The following is an 18,581-nucleotide window of genomic DNA, read 5'->3' as shown; positions in this document are numbered from 1 at the left end:
ATTCATTTTACTTCGCCAGTTGGCCCAAGCCCCATGGCTCTGCCTGGGTGATGTGGGGTAAGAGGGGGGCTGTTCCTTCTAGCCAAGCTACGGCCTTTGGTTTTCACGGGGGAAAACATTCCAAATTTTCAGTTTCCCCGACGAAAGCGGACACAGATCCTCTGTGTGGTTCCCCCTTCCCCGCTGAAATGAAGGGGGGAACCCCCCCCAAACAGACCATTTACTAAACTGCCCTCCTCTGATAAGGGCGGGTCAGGACCAGTATGGCAGATCGGGGCCATCGGCTCATTTTGAGCCAGATGCCCCCCAAAAGCCATCGCTGGCTCCCAGCCAGCCCTGGGCCCCCCAGCACACAAGGACCTTCTTGGCCCAGCTGCCCACAGGGCCAGGGTGGCATGAGTTCTGGGCAGACTCAGCAGAGAGGTCAAAGGCCGAACAGGCCACAGGGACCGAGCCCCCCTCTCCGCGTCTGCCCCCCACCCCACCCCCTCGCCTGGCTGAGCCCCTGACCCAGAACCTCTGGCCAGCTCTAGCGGGCTAAAGGGACAGGTCGGCTGGGGTCGCCAAGGTGGACCAGAGGGGCCCAGGGCAGATTAAAAGCCACCCAGCTAGGCACTGGCAGCAGGTTAGTGTGACCCCAGGGTTGCCCACAGCTCCCAGTAGCCCAAGCGGGCCTGGAGCAGCTGGCACAGCAAGGGCATCACCTGCTCTCCTCAGACACCACCGCTCAGCTGCTGGCTTTGGCATCCCTCTGGCCTGCCCCCCTGGAGCGTGCCCCTCCAAGAGGTGTGAGGACCCAGCCGCCATCGACCCCAATCTCTTCCCCATCGCCAGGCCATCCCCTTCCTGTGAATGGGGCTCCCAGCTCTGTCCCCAGTTCCCCAGGGGTGCAGCTCGCCCTGCAATGGCCCTGCCAGGGGATCTCACCAGGTTAAAGGATTCCTGGAGCTGGGCCTATGGAACTCCTTGCTGCAGGACGGTAGGGGCCATATTCTAGGGCTGAAGCAATGCCACCGAGCCAGGCCAGGCTGGGGCATAGCCTTTGCCAGCCACTCCGGCTCCCTGGCACTCCACTCCACATCCCATACATGGGACCTCCAACCCTCAAGGCATGGCACATTCGGGGCAGTGGGGGGTCACCTAGGTATCAGGAAGTGGGGTGCCTGCTGCCCACCAGGGGGTGTCGCCTGTGGGAGGGATTTAAGAGCCATGTTCCCTGAAGCATGAGCCAGCAAACCAGCCCCGAGCCCCAGGAACCAAGGCAGCCAAGGGCACCAGCTGTCCAGGACCCAGCGCCTGAGCGCCAGTGATCACTCTCCCAGGCGGGCATTAGAGCTCCCACAGCTTGGCCTGGAAGCGCCCGGGGCCGTCCTCGCCCTCAATGGGCACCAATGGGTTAGTGCGCCCTGGGTCTGACGGGGCAGCGGGGGCCGGAAGAACCCACATCCCCTATAAGAACAGGAGCACTAGGGATCGGCAGCTCCCACTTACACTAAGCAAATAGGGTTGCAACAGTGTGTGCCCACCGCCCAGGTCGACCTGGCGAACTAGGGCCAGTGACAATGAACCTCCCCCAGGGCAGAGGGGAAGCCAGAGGTGCCTGCGGGTTTAGTGGCATTGCCAGGTTAATTAACCCCATCTCTGCAGCTGGAACCGGGGGGGGGGGGGGGCGGTCCCCACAAATGCCAGGCAGCTGCCCACTACCTCTGCAGCTACAGGACGCTGCCAGCTTGCCAACGCTGCAAAGGAGCAACCAGGCAACAGCAGACACCAAGAACTAGTACAGGGAGATATGATCACCGCAGCACAGGGCCTGTGGAACTCCCTGCTGCAGGAGGGTAGGGGGCTGGACTAGGCTTCCTTGGGCAGCTCCTGCCCACCTGGTGCTACCTGCTGGCACCACTAATGATGGCACAAATACCCGGTAAGGAGGGGAAAGCACCGCTGTGAGTCAGGGCGGAAGCCCATGGCCAGGCGGGTCAGGAAGTAACTAGACCCCCACCCTCCCCATGGAGGGCTGAACGGCTCAGGTGTATTGCTGGGGTGGGGGGCGACTATCTCTAGAGTCACTGCTGGAGGCGGGATGCCCAGACCGGGTGCCCCAAAGGCCTGGACCGGCAGAGGGAGGGGATGGACTCAGCCCGGCCACAGACGCCCCCCGATCTTCACCTTCTCCAGCTGCCCGGAGACGGGGACCAGCCTCGGGGGCGGCCCCTGGACGTGGCTGCTCCGAGCCCGCTCGTCCCGCGGCTCCTCGGCGTCGCTGCAGGGGCTGACGGGGGACACGGCCTCGGCCCAGAAGTCCTCGCTGGCGTAGGTGCCGCGCCCGGGCGCCAGGCCGGAGCAGGGCTTGGGGGGGGGCAGCCCCTGGAGGGGGGCGGCCTGGAGCAGCCCGTCCTGCTGGCGGAAGGGGCCGGGCGCGGCCTTGCAGGGCCTCTCGTGGCAGGGCCGGCCGGAGATGAGGCTGCTGACGCTCCCCATGGCGCCGCGGGCGGAAGCGGGCGAGCGGGTGCTGGTGCGGAGCTGGGGGGCCGCCTCAGAAGCGGGCTCGATGGAGACGGGCCGGGTCTGCACTATGGCCATGGCGTGGGGGCCTCAGACGGCGGGGACCACGCAGGCAGCCTGCAGGGAGAGAGGGAAACCAGCACTGAGCCCCGCTGGGATGGAGCCCGTGGGCACCGCTGCCCCCCTCGCCCACTGCCCTCCCACGGGGGCACCGCTCCCCGCCTACCTGCAGGGGCACTGTCCCCCCCTTCACCCACCATCTTCCTGCAGGGCCACCGCTCCCCACCCCCCCCATATCGCCCACCTTCCAGGGACACCAGCCCACCGCCTGCCTGGGGGGCACTGCTCCCCATCTCCCCCGCCCGTGGGGACCCCACCGCCGACAATTGCTCCCCACCCCCGATATCGCTTGCCCAACTGCCAGGGAAACTGCCCGCCCACTGCCCCATCGCCTGCCGCTCCCCCATCACTGGAAGAGCTGGGGGGAAGCCCAGGGCTGGGCTAGCAGGGGGCTGCGGGTCGGGAGTGAGGGGCACCAGCAGAGCTGAGAGAAACAGGGCGACACTGAGAAAGGGGAAACGCAACAGACTCTCCAGGAGAAGCTCCCGGGTGGGGGGGTCCCCCAGGGAAAGGGGGGGCCCTTTGCTCAGCCATCTCGTCCTGGAGGGGACAGAGCCCCTGGGGGCAAACAACCCAGCCCTGATCCAGGTGGGGATGGGATAGATGGGGCAGGGGGGGTTGCGGGGGCCGGCCCCTGGGGGAGGCTCAGGGCCTCGGGGGGCTTTCAGTGCCCCCTTTGCCCCAGACTCCCCATGGCAGGGCTGGCACAACTCACTGCCCATTGAGGAGCTGCTGAGGCTGGCCAGTGCCGTGCCCGCGGGGCAATGGGACAGAGAAGCTGCTCCAGCCCCATGTCTCCTGTGCCATCAGGCCACGCGCTCCTGCTACAGCCATGGCCAGCCCGGGGGGCGGGGGGCAGCATAGCCCCGGGAAGACCCACTCGCTGCAGCCCCAGACCCTGAAGAATGCACACCCACCCACCCCCCACATTGCAGCATGCTGGGTGTGAGAGAACAGGCACGACTGGGGGGCAGGGGGAGGCTAGCACGAGGGCCGCCAGCTGGGCCGACCCCCCCGGATTGCACTGGGCACCCCAAAGCCAACGGCCGGCCCCCTTCCCAGGTGCTCCCCGGCGGGCTCCTGGCAACGTGGGCAGGATTCTGACCTGGCCAGGGCCCTGGCAAGGCCAGCCACATGCTGCTGGCCCCGGGGGCCCACCGGGACAGGCCCGGCCCCGCCGACCACCAGCACAGGAGAACAGCGCCCTCCTGTGGATGCCGGAGTCAGCACTGGCGTGGGGCATCACGTGTGGTGAGCCAGGGAGACCCCAGGGGAGAGCTGCTTTGCGCCCGAAAATTCCCGTCGGTTCCACACATCCAGCTTGACCCACAGGGACGGCTGTGAGCACGCAGGGGGTGCAGGAGACTTGCCCACCCCCCAGCTGAGCACTGATGCCAGGCCGGCCTGTTCCTTACGCACCATTTGGCAGCGCTTGAGACAACTTCCTCCCACTCCAGCCGGGTCACCACCGGCCCCAGGCCTCCCGTCAGCACGCCGGGGTTACAGAGGCTGGCGCCCACATGCCCACAGCCCAGGCTGCAGCTGGCTCCGAGGATCTGCAGGGCCTGGGCTCACAGCTGCCTTGCTCCCCGCTCTGGGGGGCTCCCCCCCATCTCCACCCCGCTCCCAGGACCACACGGCTGCAGTGAGGAGCCCACCCAGCCAATCCAACACGGGTACAGGAGTCAGGGGCCTGGGAGGGGACCCGCCTCTCAGCCCCAGCCAGCCCATAGCCTGGTCCTCCAGGGCATCCGGGGCTGGCGTGAGCCAAGCTTGGGGCTCCGTCCAGCCCACAGCAGGCAAGGGACCGCAGTACAGACACCACCGGGTCACTGGCATTCGCTGCCCCCTCTGCCCACCAAGGCGCCAATGACTGGGTCATGCAACCAGCGGCCTCCAGGCCCCTTTGGGCGCCAGTACGCAGGGAGGGGCTGCCCTGCTGGCCAAAGGTCCCTGAGCTTCTGGGTAGCTTGCCACCATGCCACACACGCCCACTGGGTGGGGGGAGCCTGGTATGGGGCCCCATGCTCGTCCCTGCATCCCCGAGGCGACCGCTCCGCCCCAGCCCCACTCCTCCCCCGGCCTCTGCATGGTGCTGTCTGCACCACTGGGCCCCAAACCCCCCAGTCTCCCCCCCAAGCATGGCCCCTGCCTGCACCACTCCCCCTCAGCCTCCCACCGGCTCTCTGCAGAGCTCAGGGGAGAGTCTAGGTTCTGCCCCGCCCCCCAGGGGCTCCCATATGCCAGTGGCACAAGCCAGCCTCCCTGCCTGGCAAATTCAGGCAGCCCACGAGGCAGCGTCTGCTCTCCCCACCCTGCCAGCCAGCCATGGGTCAGGGTCACTGAGCAGGGACACCCCCGCTCCCCACGCCAGGCCTGGCTCCCTGCACCAGCGACGGGTCTGAGGCCTGGACATATTCGGAGCAGAGCCCGACTCCTCCTGGCCCAGCCCAGACACCGGGCACAGAGCAGCTCTTTAAACCAGCCCAGCTAGGACCACTCCCAGCCCCACATCCTCCCCGACTGCCACGGGCGTTTGCACAGAAGCCGGATCTTCGTTCCTGGCCCGGCTCCTGCTGCCGCATTCCCCCTCTGATGTCAGGGTCCTCTCGGTCCTGGCACAAACAGCATCGCCCGGCAACCGGCCTGGGCCGGGCGCGGATTAGGGAGCAGTAATCCAGCAGCCGCCACTCAACTCGGAGGGGACAAAAGAGACGGTTTTCCCGTAAATGCCCCTGGCAGAGCCACACCTGAACCAACAGCCCAGAAACTGGGGGGCTCCCGGATCCCAACTTCACGGCTGGGCCGTCTGAGCCGAACCGAGCACCCCAAGCACCCCAGAACCTCCGCTGGCAGGCCCAGCCAGAGACAGGGCCAGGGGGAGAACAGAGTCTAAGCAGGAAGGGTTTTCATCGGGAGGAAGTTAAGGGGATTGTCCAGGGAACCCGTGAGCTTGTGTTTCTTTAAATCAGAGCAGGGGCGAGCGAGCTACAGACCTGATCCAACACACACAGCCGAGCGTGCACGCTGGCCGCCGGCCCCAGCGGCTGCTTGGTTCGCTGGCTTCGACACGGCCGGGGAATCGCGGGTGCTAGAACCCCACGAAGCGGCAGGGAGCCAGGGGACGAGGTCTCTGCAGCAAGAGGCCAGCGCTGCCTCGGCTGCAGGGACCTGGCCCGCGGAGGGCGAGCCGGCAGGCAGTGCGTGGACACGCACCGCTCTGGGAGCGGCAAGGCCCTGTCCGATCAGAGGGAAGACGGTTCCCCCCCGGGCCTGTGTGACCGGGGCGCTCAGGTGGGCAGAGCACGAGTCCACACTTCACATGGGCACAGGCAATTGGGCTGCGACACCAGACGCAGTTTCCGGTGCCCCTAGTCAGTTTCACAGCCCGGTCCTCAGGTTTCCCGATCCATCCGGATTGAAGGTCTAGAACCCGGGCGCAGGAGCCCGACACACACAGGGGGCAGCAGCTGCTCTTGAATCTCTTCAGTCACATTTATAAACACCGCCCCTCCCGCCCCGTTGTGTGTGTCAAAGCCCCAGGGAGGGCGAGAAGACAGGACACCATGCAGTGGGGTGGCAGCCGGCACCATCCAGGGACCAAGTGGGGCAGGACACGCTCCAGATGCCAGCCAGCCATTTACAAATCAAATAGCCCAGCTCCTGCCCACACAGAGCAACCAGACAGACGCGCCCGCCGCCTTGCACACCCCACAACCCTGGCACGCCGGCCGCCACTCCTGGCTACGCCCCCTAGCACTCTGCACTCATCAACAAGGCCACGGGGAAGGCCACAAAAGAGACGCTAGGTTGGGGTTGATAAGGCTCCTGGGCTGGGACTCAGGAGACTTTGGGTCAAGTCCCATCTCTGCCACTGACTTGTCATGTGACCTCGGGTGAGTCACTGACTCATTCTGTGCCTCAGTTTCCCCACCCGCAAAATGGGGATGGCCACTCCCTCCCTCGCAACAGGGGCTGTGTGGGTGGGAGAGTAAATCCAGGCCGTACAAGGAGCTAGACAGACGAAAAGCCCAAACAGGAAACAACAAGGCCAGAGAAATGAGTTCGAGGACTCCCTGGAGACGACTCAGCGGCCCAGCTGAGCAGGGCCTGACCCTTTAAGAGCCATTCCCGCCTCACCAAGGACCAGGGCCCCGTGAGGAACACACGGAGTTAACGAGCGATGATCACGTGCCCACGGACCCAGAGCGATGCCCCCTCACTGCCCTGCCCCACCCCTACAGCAGGTGCTGGTTCAGTAGGGAAGCAAGGGATGGAGACAGATACCAACTGCTACACCAAGTTCCCTCTCCCCTCCCCCCCAGCTCTGCTGATGCCCCTCAATCCCGACCCGTAGTCCCTCCCCTGCGCAGGACCTGCTCTCTGCTGTAACCCCCACCACTGAGCGGCCCTGCAATAGAAGAATGGTCCCAGCCATGCCCCACGAGGGGGGGGCCACGACGCGGCCTGGTAGAGTTAGGGAGCACCCCAGCCTTGCCAGCAGACCCAGGGTTGCTGCGCCTTGGGGCCCTGCCCACAGGAGTCATTGTACAGGCACGACCCAGCCATCCCAGGCAGGGAGGGGCTGATGGTCTGAGCACATGGGTTAGGACCCTCCCACACTCCGTGCCTCAGTTTCCCCATCTGTAAAGGGGGCTGCAAGGCCCAGGGCTGGGAGACTGAATGCCGGCTCCCCCCTTGGCCAGGGCTGGTTGGTCCCCATGCTAGGCTCTGCACTCTTCCCCCGGGAGACAATCCCCCAGGCTCACAACCCCCACAACCCGGCCTGCATCTCCCTTGGCTCAGACCCATGCCCCCCCCCGCGCAGCCCCCATCCATCTCACCCCGGCCCAGCGTGCTTTGTTGCCGGCTCTGTTTGTCTGGCAGTTGGAGGCTCCTGTATTAGATCGGAGCCAGCAGCTCCTCTGCACCCCCAGCCTGGCCAGGGTCCCCTCCAGCAAGCGAGGGGGATGGGGGAGACCTCCCCTCCCCCGCCCATCCCATCTCCCTCCAGGGCAGGGGAGGCATCTGCTGAAGTTATCAAGGTAGAAGCCCATCGGCCTGGAACAGACTCAGTGACGCTGACACCACGGAGCATCTGGGCCTGTCCCCGTTTCACGGGCCGTGGAGCACAGCCAGATTCGCCTGCCAAGAGACAACCCCCAGCTGCCCGGGCAGGCGTGGGAGCCTGCATCATCTCTCACCCCCAGCTCTGCCCGTACCCCTCCCTCCCGACCCGCAGCCCCCTGCTAGCCCAGCCCTGGGCTCCCCTCCAGCGCCCCTCAATCCGGACCCTCGGCCCCCTGGGCCTCTCTTGTGCAGAGGTGCCCATGGTGCCCGCCAGGTGGTAGCTGGGAAGGGCACATTCGGCAGGTGAGTTACTAGCAGAGACCCACCAATCTCACTGCACATGTGAGCTTGCCAGGGTCCGGGGCCAGGCCTGCTGAGGGGCTGAGTGCAGAGCCGCTCGCTGGATTCCCTGCCCTGTGGGCTAGGCTGGCCGAGACACGGGAGCCAAGGCCGGGATCCGGCCCAGAGCTTCTCAAGCCAGGCTCCGAACCGTGCAGATGCCCCGGCCCCCCCAGGCCCTGAGCCCCCCGCAGGAGCACGTGGGCTGGTGGGAGGCTGCATCCAGCCACAGAGCAGCCCGTTCCTCCCCCCCTCACTCCCCCGCCAGCCCACGTGCCCCTCCCCTACGCGGCCTATTTCCCCAGGCTGGGAGGACAAAGCCCAGCGAGTTGCAGGCTCTCCAGGCTCGGCTGCTGCTCCTCTGCACGAGGAGTCCCCCGGGGGTCCACGTGGGGGGCAGCCATGCCGAGGGGGGGTGGGGGGTTAGTCAGGCCATGCTCCTCAAGAACCTCTCCCCCAGCGTCCCTTGTCCTGCTGGGAGATCAAGGCCCGGGAAGAAAGTTACAAGGGTGCTGAGCCCACGTGGGGTGGGGTGGGGTGGGGGGGCTCACTAATGAGCAGGGCCAGTCCCCTGGGTCCCAAATACATCTGACCCCCAACCATTACCCTTCTACACCAAGGGAACCCTACAGAGCTGCCGCTGCCCCCCCATGGGGCCCATCAGTGAGGAGGGGGCCTGGCACTGCAGGGCAGGTAGACAGCCAACCCAGCCAGCTCCTCGGGGGATGGCCCAGGAGCCATGCCCCCAACAAGCCAGACCTACAGATACCGAGTTCACCCCACACAACCAGGCCGCCACTGCTGACCCCCGACATCAGTAATGGGAGCTGGGGGGGGGGGCACTCCCCAAACTCAGCCTCCCCCGCCCTACCCCCTTGCCGTGGCTTTGTTCAGCCTGTGTCTCTGGGGTCCAACTGATCCCACCCTCCGGGGAGGTCCCTCCGACTCCCCCCAGCAAAGCCCCCCTTGTTCAGGCCCTGCCCATCGCTGGGGTCGGCCCCCAGCCCAGCCTGATCCCCACACCTGGAGCCTCGTGTGGGTCTCCCCCAGCTCCACTTGGAGCTGCCCGGCCCAGCGAGCAGCCCTCGACGCCGAGGGGCCCAGAGCGGGACCAGCCTACGCCGGCCAGGGGCAGACCGCAAGAGACTAAACTGGCAGAGCTATGGGCCCTTCCCTCTGGGGCCAGTGGGTAACCCCGTCGCATCCACCCCACCAGCCGGGTGCCGGGACCAGGGCCCTCCCGCTGCGGGCGTGGGGGGCTCCGCGGCCGGCCAGCGTTCCCAGCAGGCCCCGAGGGACTCCGAGGAGCCTCTGGCACGCAGCCCCCACTTGCCGCTCGGTGCCGGCAGCTTTCCCAGGCCTGGCACGTGGCGTGAGGCCAGGCTGCGTCAGGAGAACAAGGCGGGCGGCTCCAGGGGGCTGCACCGTGCCAAGGAAGCCAACGTGCCATGCAGCGATGCAGGGAGAGATGCTCCAGCCCCACTGGGAGCCCCGCAGAGCGCGGCCGGCCGCAGCCCCCAGGACAGAGACAGGCACAGAGGCCTGCCCCTGGGCCGGGCTCCCCACAGCCACCTGGCACCAACTCCACGGATAAACAGCATCCAACAGCACGGTGCCATCCTGGGCAATCCGGTGCCCCCCACCACATACGGACCAGCCTGGCACCTCCAGCCCCCTGTGCCCCATACCCCCCACCACACACGGACCAGCCTGGCACCTCCAGCCCCCTGTGCCCCATATCCCACCCACGCACCAACCAGCCTGGCACCTCCAGCCCCCTCGCCCCGTGCCCCCCACAGACCAGCCTGGCACCTCCAGCCCCCTCGCCCCGTGCCCCCCACAGACCAGCCTGGCACCTCCAGCCCCCTGTGCCCCGTGCCCGCCACCACACATAGACCAGCCTCGCACCTCCAGCCCCCTGTGCCCCATATCCCCCCCACGCACCAACCAGCCTGGCACCTCCAGCCCCCTCGCCCCACACAGGCCAGCCCGGCCGCTCGCCGTCCCACGGGGCGCCCCAGCGGAATTCCCGCAGCCCCGCAAGGGGCCCCACGCGGGTGCAATGGGGCAGCCGGCCCTGGGGGACGGGGAAAAGGGGGCTGGGGGCAGGAGGAGGCTGGAGGAGGGGGGCAGAGGACGCGGCGGGGGGCAAAGGAGGAGAGCAGAGGACGGGGGGGCGGGGCAGAAGGGGGCAGAGGAGGGAGGTGACTGGGGGGAGGAGGAGAGGGGCAGAGGACGCGCGGGGGGCAGGAGGAGGGGGCAGAGGAGGAAGGGGGTTGGAGGGAGGAGGAGGAGGGGGGCAGAGGACGCGCGGGGGGCAGGAGAAGGGGGCAGAGGAGGAAGGGGGTTGGAGGGAGGAGGAGGAGGGGGCAGAGGACGCGCGGGGGGCAGGAGAAGGGGGCAGAGGACGCGCGGGAGCTGGGGGAGGAGGAGTGGGGCAGAGAGCGGGGGGCAGGAGGAGGAGGGGGGCAGAGGACGCGGGGGGGGCAGGAGAAGGGGAGGGGGGGCAGGGCCTGGCTCCCGGCCCCTTGGCGCTCAGGCCGCCCCACCTGCTGCTCCCCGCGCCCCAGCGGGATCGGGGCCGGGATCGGTCCCCCCCGCACCCACCTTCGCCGGCCGCCTCCATGTCGCGCTGCCGGGCGGCCCCGCCCGCTCGGCTCGGCTCGGCCCGGCCCGGCCGCCGGCTGGAATCGGCCCCGCTCGGTCCCGCCCCCTGCCCGGACTGGCCCCGCCCCCAGCCCCGCTCGGGCCCGCACTGGCCCCACCCCCTGCCCCGCTCGGCCCCGCCCCGATCTGCACCCCTGCCCCGCCCCCTGCCCGGACCGGTCCCGCCCCCAGCCCCGCTCGGCCCCGCCCCCTGCACCCAACAGCATTCTGCCATACCCCCCCCACTGCCCCATGAACTCCACCAGGGCACCCCCACAGTCCCGCACCCTCCGCTGCACCCCCCACTCGCTGTCCCCAGCTCTCCCTGTCCTCACACCCCCCCTCACAACCCTGGGTGGGGTTCTCCTGCCAACACCCCCTGGGAGGCAAGGCAGGGCTGTTGTCCCCATGGTACAGATAGGGAAACTGAGGCACAGAGGGACTAAGCAACTTGCCCAAGGACACACATGAAGCAGCCCACACACTTGGAACTCCACTGGGAGCCTCCCCAGCCCCAGCCCACTGCCATGCCCTTTGGCTGAGAACGACCACACTCATGTCACCCCACGGCGCAACACCAAGGGCTGCCCTGCATCAGAGGGGAAACCCCAGTGCATGTCACAGAGCACCCCCCTCAAAGCAGGCTTCTGGAGCACACAACATGGGTTCGGGGGGGGGGGGGGTCACTGCAACCGCAGGAACACTCAGCGCCAGGCTAGATGGGCGCTGCCAGGCACCCTGAGCAGGGAGCATGGCACACACGGGCCGAGCCTGCACTCCTCAGGGAGGAGAGGCAGTGTGGCCTACCAGTTACAGCTATGGGATGGGACATCAGGACTCCTGGGTTTTATTTGTGCCTTTCACAGGACCCACCTAGAGCTGGATTTTCCGGGGTGCTGTGCATCTCCCATGCCAGTTGGAATCAGTGGGAGCTAGAGGTGCCGGCCAGGCACCCAGAATCAAGAGGCACTGTTGAAAATGTTGGCTCTTTGTGCTTCTAGTCCCTGTCTGTGCGCTCGGGGCAAACGGCCCAGCACAATGTGGGGACCGCAGTCTGAGCCGGGGGCCTCATGGCAGGGTGAGGTCGGGCGGGGCAGTTGCTAGAACCTCATTCCTCAGGAGATCTGAATATTTCCACGGCTGATCATGGGCTGCTGGGTGGGAAGTCCGAGGAAAATCCCTGTACAGGTTTGTGAGTTACTAGAGATTGTGCACCACCTGGATGTAAGGAAGAGCACGGACTGTCTTTTTGGTCTGTGTCCGTACAGCCCCTCTCACAATGGGACCTCATGCGAGCACCTACGTGTTGTGATAATACACACAATACGTGACAGTGACAATCAAGAGAGACGATTAGACAATGGCTGAGCGGTTTAAGACTGACTTCTCTCCCCAGGAGCTCAAAACCAGCTGAGAACCCCCCCAGGCTGGATGTGTGAACCACCCAGCTACCGCTACACTAAAAACCACTAGGGAAGAGGCTGAGTTTTGCTGTTGAAAATGGAAACGTCACAAGATGAAGAAGAAGGAAGCCAGGCTAAACAGCGACATCGGCTTCCTGAGCAAATGCAAGAAACAAAACAACGTGCCCAGAGGTCTCGCCAATTACCACCCTCTGATCACTATACGCCACTCCAGATACGGCGAACAGCTCTGCAGACAGACTTCAGAGACGCTGGGGAACCATCTACTGCACCCCTCATGCTCCAGAAGGGACCACCTCAAAGTAGAGATCATCCCTTGCTCCCACACATTGGAAGAGAAAAAAGCCAGACACCTACCTGGAGATCATGCAGGCCACTCAAAACAATGACAGCCACCCAACACAAAAACAACTGACTTCAACGACCACCTACCCAACCTCCAGGAGAAACCACAGCACTGGGACCCACCCCATGGCCACCACACAACACCCCAGTGTCGTCAACCTAGCAAGACAGCCCCTGCCTGGAACTATCTGCATTCTTCAAGGGGCTGAACCAACCTGATACTATCCTAACCTGCGGAGAACCAGAAGAATTCTTCCGCCAACTCCACCCCCAAGCATTCTTTCACCTCCCTGCCCGCAGTCATCAGCTGACTGGACACCCTCAGCGGGCAAAACCACACACTGGATCGTTACCTCGATTGCGTCAATGGAAAAAAACCCTCCACTGTGAAATCCGTAACCAACATCACAGCCCCGACTAGGGCCTGGGCTACATTACAAAGTTAGATCGACATCAGCTGCCTTGTCTGGATCTGGTTACCAGTGTCAACCCTCAAAGTTCGCCAGCAGCTGCCCACAATGCCTGACACTGACCTGCTCTGATCACAGTTGGGAACTCCACTGCTCAGGGGTCACAGAGACCGGAAGCGCCCCCTCCCCTCCCCTCCCCTCCCCTCCCCTCCCCTTCCCCCTTTACAACCCCACACATTTTTGAAGCCTTTTCCTGATTGCCCAGCGTGGTGTGCTCACCTAGCAGCTCTGCCCAGCTGGCCGGGCCGGCTCCACGCTCCTGTCACACTCTGGCACGGAGCAGACAGGAGATACGGGATCTCCTGGGCCTCGGGGGAGAAGAGGCCATGCAAGCCCAGCTACAGACCAGCAGTCGAAACGTGGACACCTAGGAGCAGATTGCATGGGGGACGCTGAAGAACGGGTATCGCAGGAACCAGTGACAGAGCCACGTGAAAGCCTAGGAACTGCGGCAGGCAGATCAGAAGGCCAGGGAGGCCAATACTTGACCCACAGACCCGCTGCTTTTACAAAGAGCTGCGTGCCACACTTTGGTGGAGACCCCGTCCCATCCCGCATGGCGCCGGGGATACCTCCAAGGAGCATGAGTCACAGACCCCTGGCATGAACAGCGAGGTCGAAGGCAGGTGACATGAGCCCAGGGGATCCAGCTATGCCACGAGCAAGGACCTCTGAGACTCCACCACAATCCAGTCAGTCCTGGCAGTCGAGCAGGGGCAAGCCCGATAAGGGGAAGGAACCTTGGGTAAGTGTGTCAATGTATTTCCCATCACATTAATTTAGTTGCACTAGAAGAAGCAGTGGTACAAGAAAAAGAGGTAGAGATATCCGCTTTTCGTTCCCCTACACTGTTAAGGCAGGGGGGATGTGGAGCAGTTTGTTTATCTACACAGAGATGTCCCTTGAATCCTCCTGAGAGATCTCGATAAAACTTTCAGGGAGGTTCTCTGCAATCCTCTCCCAACGGTTTCTAGAGATGGCAGCTTTATTCCTTCCTCCACGGTAGGACACTTTCCCATGCCAACCGGTGATCACTTCAGCAGGCACCATTGCAGTAAACAAGTTAATGGCATACGGGCCTGGGCAGCTTCAGGTCACCAGCAGCAGCGGTGGTCTCTGTGCCTTCGTTCCCCTTGAGTGAGATATCAGCTAAAATCACCATCGCCGGGAAAACTGGGCTGGTATCCAGGGCCATTGCCCGACACTCTTCACGTCTTGCAACTGAGCAATTCCCTCCTCGTTCCCCTCGCCTCTGGTGGACCATACTCACCATGGCCAGTACCGCAAGTGGTGCCGTGCACAAGCCCTCGGAAGCAGAAACGTCAATAAGCAGGTCTTGTTTAAATCTTTAGGGGAGCAAGGGAAAGCAGGTCTAAACCCTAACTTTCGATTTCCCTTGTGACTATAGTGACAATGGTACCTCTGGGTGTTTTATCTATACCTGCTTGTGTTGCAACCTTGAGTGGTTCCCTCTCTACACCCATGGAACACCTGAGCAAGATGAGGAGGAGAAAAAAAAGAGGACTTGAGATGACACGTTAAGTGAGATCCTACAAGCCGGTGCTGCATCAGACCATGAGCAAAGGGGAAGGAGGGTGAATATTGCAGACAGCCTGGGGAAGGAATGAGTGGACAGAAGAAAGGCCCAGGAGTCCCAGCAAGACAAGCAGAGGGAAATGCACCAGGACACAATGGGGCTTCTCTGCCAGCAAACGCAGATGCTGCAGACTCTTGGGACCTCCAGACTGAACAATCCTGGGCTCGATTCCCATTGCAGTCCCTACGCCATCCCCCACCCCCATAGCATTCCATATGGCCTCAGGGCCCGCACGCCTACCCCTACCATCCCACACCAGGAGAAAGCATCGACAGCCACAGCTTCACGTACACTGACCTGTGACAGCCACGGTTGCTGTATGTGTAGGTTAAATGGACATGAATGTTCTTTCCCCTTGTTAACTTCCATTTCACTACTTTATTACTTTTCTATGTATTTTGTATGTAAATTGCACAGATTTTTTTTTGCATTGGTTTTGTTACCCAAAATTCTATTGTTTGGAAAATAATTCATCTTTATTCGTTCCCAACGTATGCTGCAAAGAGCAAAGAAAGCACCCACTTCAGTACTTGTTACCGTGCAGTGTGACAACTCATCGTCTTAGTGACAGTAATAATCATAAATGTACAGCAAGTACAACAAAATTATTCAGTGCATTGACAGTGCTATATTCACACATGTACACCAAGCACCACACAATTCTTAACAGGCCCCAAAACAGCAGCACCAGGTACAGCAGAGTACATCACAATGCATTACTGTGGCTCACTGTTAAAGTGCTCTTGCAAAGCCTCCCTGATCTGTATCACTCAGTGTTGAGCTCTTCTAACAGCCCTTGTGTCTAGCTGTTCAAACTCAGCCCACAGCCACTCCACCTCCGCTCTACCCCCCAGTGGCAAGTTTTCCCCCTTTGCTTCGCAGAGATTATGCAGGTCACAGCAAGCAGCTATAACCATTGGGAGTTTTTTTCACGGAGATCCAATTTTGTGAGTATACAACGCCAACATCCCTTCAATCTACCAAAAACACATTCAGCAGTCATTCTGCACCTGCTGAGCTGGTAGCTGAATCTTTCCTCGATGCTGTTGAGGTAGCCAGTATGCGGTTCCATGAGCCAGGGGAGAAAGGGGTTGTCTGGGTCCCTCAGGACCATTATTGGCATTTCAACATTGCCAGTGATATTCCGCTAGTTGGGAAAGAAGGCCCCTGCTTGTAGCATTCTGAACAGTCCTGCATTCTTAAAGATGCGAGAGTCATGCACCTTCCCTGACCAGCCAATGTTCATGTCAGTGAAGCATCCCTGATGACCCCCCAGCACTTGCACAACCAGGGAAAAGTAGCCCTTTCTGTCGATGTACTCTGTGCAAGGTGGGCTGGTGCTAAAATAGGCATGTGAATGCCATCTAATGCTCCACACCAGTTAGGAATCCCATTGCAGCAAATCCATCCACTATGTCCGACATATTGCTGAGACTCTCAGGCTGGCATAGCAGGAGGTGATTAATGGCCCCATGTGCTTGCATGACAATGGCCCCCACAGTGGATTTGCCAACTCCCCAAATGATTCCCACTGACCAGTGGCAATCCAACGTTGCAAGTTTCCACAGCCCCTGGCTTCTCCACTGTCAGTACAGCTCTCATTCCGGTGTCCCTGTGCTGGAGGGCGGAAGCGAACTTGGGACACAGATCCAGGAACATGGCCTCCCACATCCAAAAGTTCTGCAGCCACCATTTGTCATTCCAAGCCTACATTACAATGCAATCCCAGTCAGTGCTCGTTTCTCAGGCCCAGAAGCGACGGTCCACCGTGTGCCGCTGATCTGTGAATGCCATCAACAACCTTGAATTGGTTCTCGGTCTGTCCCCCAGCAATCTGTCTTCCAAGCAATCATCGTGTTCCTCGCTGATTTGGTTCTTCTTGCGGCTCTGCAAATACCAAAAGATCGTGCGTCTTGTGCTTGCAATGCCCATGACAATAATGCAAAACTGTGCAGGTTCCAGCTTCTGTCAGAGATGGCGGATAGCGAGGCGGGCCGCGTGAGTTCATGGGATTTTTTTTAAAAGGTGCAAAAATTATGGGATGTAGAAAATTGCATGCTGGGAAGTTGTCACCTTGCTCCCAGTCACCCCTGTGCAACTGCTTTCTGCCCCATCATGCATTGCCAAAACTTCCCAAGAGACAGTGCGCTGGAGGATGGCACGTTGCATACTGGGCTACCTACCCGTGGTGCACCCCCAGCGCCGATGCAAGGAGCCAAGGATGCATAGGCACAAGTGATAGACTAACTGCGGCAGCTCCATGCTGACGTAACTTGCGTTGGTAAAAGCGTGTAGTGTAGACACGGCGTTTCGCTCTGCTGCCAGGAGGACAGCTATCTTGTCCTGAAATCCAACCACCAGCTAGTGATCAAACCAGCGGGCAAAGGGGGCGCTCTCGCAGTCCTTAATTACGATGACCACAGCATCAGTGCTGCGAACATCTGCAATGGTGCTTGTATATTTGGTAGCTGAATATCGTGCACCGGTATGGAGCAGATGCGGCCACACACGACGTGTGGACACCCAGCTGAATACAGGGATGCGGCACATCCCGGGAACCCTTCCGTCAACTCCAACACCATGGCGACCTGTTCTGTCAAACTGCTCCCCCGCCGGCAGGCCAAACTGCTGCGATGCTCCACGAAGCTCAGCGAATCCAGGAAAACAGATGTTTCCTATCCACCCAGACCTCAACAACCCTCCCCTCCCTCCCCCCCCGCCAGCATCTTAAGTCCCGCAAGCCTTTCTGGGAACATTCGTCTAGCCTCATGCAATCAGGTGACGATCAGAAGGAGGCTTGCAAAGCAGATTGGGCTAAACAAGACTTTAAAAATAAGCACCTTGTGCCGGATCCCACGCAGGAGGTTCCTGGGTTTGACCTTCCACAGTCATCTTGGTCAACTCTGAATCAAATCCGAACCAACCACGGTAGATGCAGGCATCTAATGCACAAACGGAAAATCAAGAACTCCCCAGCATGCAAGTGTGGTTCCCCACAACAGACCAACCAACATCTCACCACCTGCAGCCCAATTTATGAATATGAAGGAGGCATCACTGCAATAAATTCTGCCACTCCTGCTGTAGCCACCTGGCTCGATCAGCTTCAGGTGAAATTGTAATTGCTGCTCTACCCCAGCCATATGGAAGAAGAAGAAGAAGTTGACAATGTCAACGAGGCCAACAGACAACTCTCTGACACCACCCACTGTGAAGAACTCAAAGACCCCACACCACAGTTCACCCAGGAGTTTAACAATACCATCACACCTTCCCCAAACAACTCCAAGAAACACTTTACAAGCCCATCCCCCACAAGCCCACATCAGGGATCTTCTACGTGATTCCCAAGATACACAAACAACATCCGATGAGTTGAGCTGTAGCTCACAAAAGCTTATGCTCAAATAAATTGGTTAGTCTCTAAGTACGCCCCAAGTACGCCTTTTCTTTTTGCGAATACAGACTAACACGGCTGCTACTCTAGGTAACCCAGCAGAGCCATTGTATCTGGTTGCAGCACTAGGACTGAAGATGTATCGGGACTCACAAAAACCAGCCTCAAACCACTCACTGCACAATAGGGCCAGCTTCCTCCAGGATAGCTGACTTCCTCCAGAAACTCTGCACCATTAACAACTGCCCTCAGAACCACATCCTTGCCACCCTGGGTGTCACCTCTCTATACACCAACATCCCTCACCATGACGGCATTGCTGCCTGCCTCAAGTATCTAAAAGATAATGCACAACGCTCAGAAATCCACCCGGAACACATTGCCAAACCCATCCATTTCATCCTCAGCCACAGTAGCTTCACATTCAACAACAAACACGTTGTCCGAACCATGGGAACAGCCACGGGTACAAGGAGAGCTCCGCAATGTGCTGACCTCTCCATGGGCCACCTTGAGGAAGCATTTCTGGACAGATGCACCACAAAACCAATGATACACCTGAGAAACATCAATGATATTTTCATCCTCTGGACAGACCTGAACTCCCTCCTAGATTTCCACCACCACTTCAACCACCACCATCCATTCAACTCTCTAGAATACTCCCA

General features: G+C 61.4%; 1 protein-coding gene across 3 annotated transcripts in view; it reads right to left on the bottom strand.

Annotated features, from left to right (window-relative positions):
• Positions 1-18,581, bottom strand: part of LZTS2 (leucine zipper tumor suppressor 2) — a 44,395-nt gene that overhangs the window by 7,623 nt on the left and 18,191 nt on the right. The window contains exons 2-3 of one of the 3 annotated variants that reach the window (XM_077823285.1): positions 17,357-17,458; positions 2,170-2,622 (exon numbers count right to left, since the gene is read on the bottom strand). In XM_077823285.1, coding sequence (XP_077679411.1) covers positions 2,170-2,583 — 414 coding nt within the window. In that variant the 5' untranslated portion in view covers positions 2,584-2,622; positions 17,357-17,458. Of the gene's footprint in view, positions 1-2,169; positions 2,623-10,641; positions 10,738-17,356; positions 17,459-18,581 lie in introns of those variants that run through there. The other 2 variants (XM_077823284.1, XM_077823286.1) reach the window with 2 other exon arrangements.

The sequence above is a fragment of the Eretmochelys imbricata genome, chromosome 7 (assembly GCF_965152235.1).
Source record: "Eretmochelys imbricata isolate rEreImb1 chromosome 7, rEreImb1.hap1, whole genome shotgun sequence".
NCBI classification, from domain to species: Eukaryota; Metazoa; Chordata; order Testudines; family Cheloniidae; genus Eretmochelys; species Eretmochelys imbricata.
This window is presented reverse-complemented; position numbering and strand designations above follow the sequence as displayed.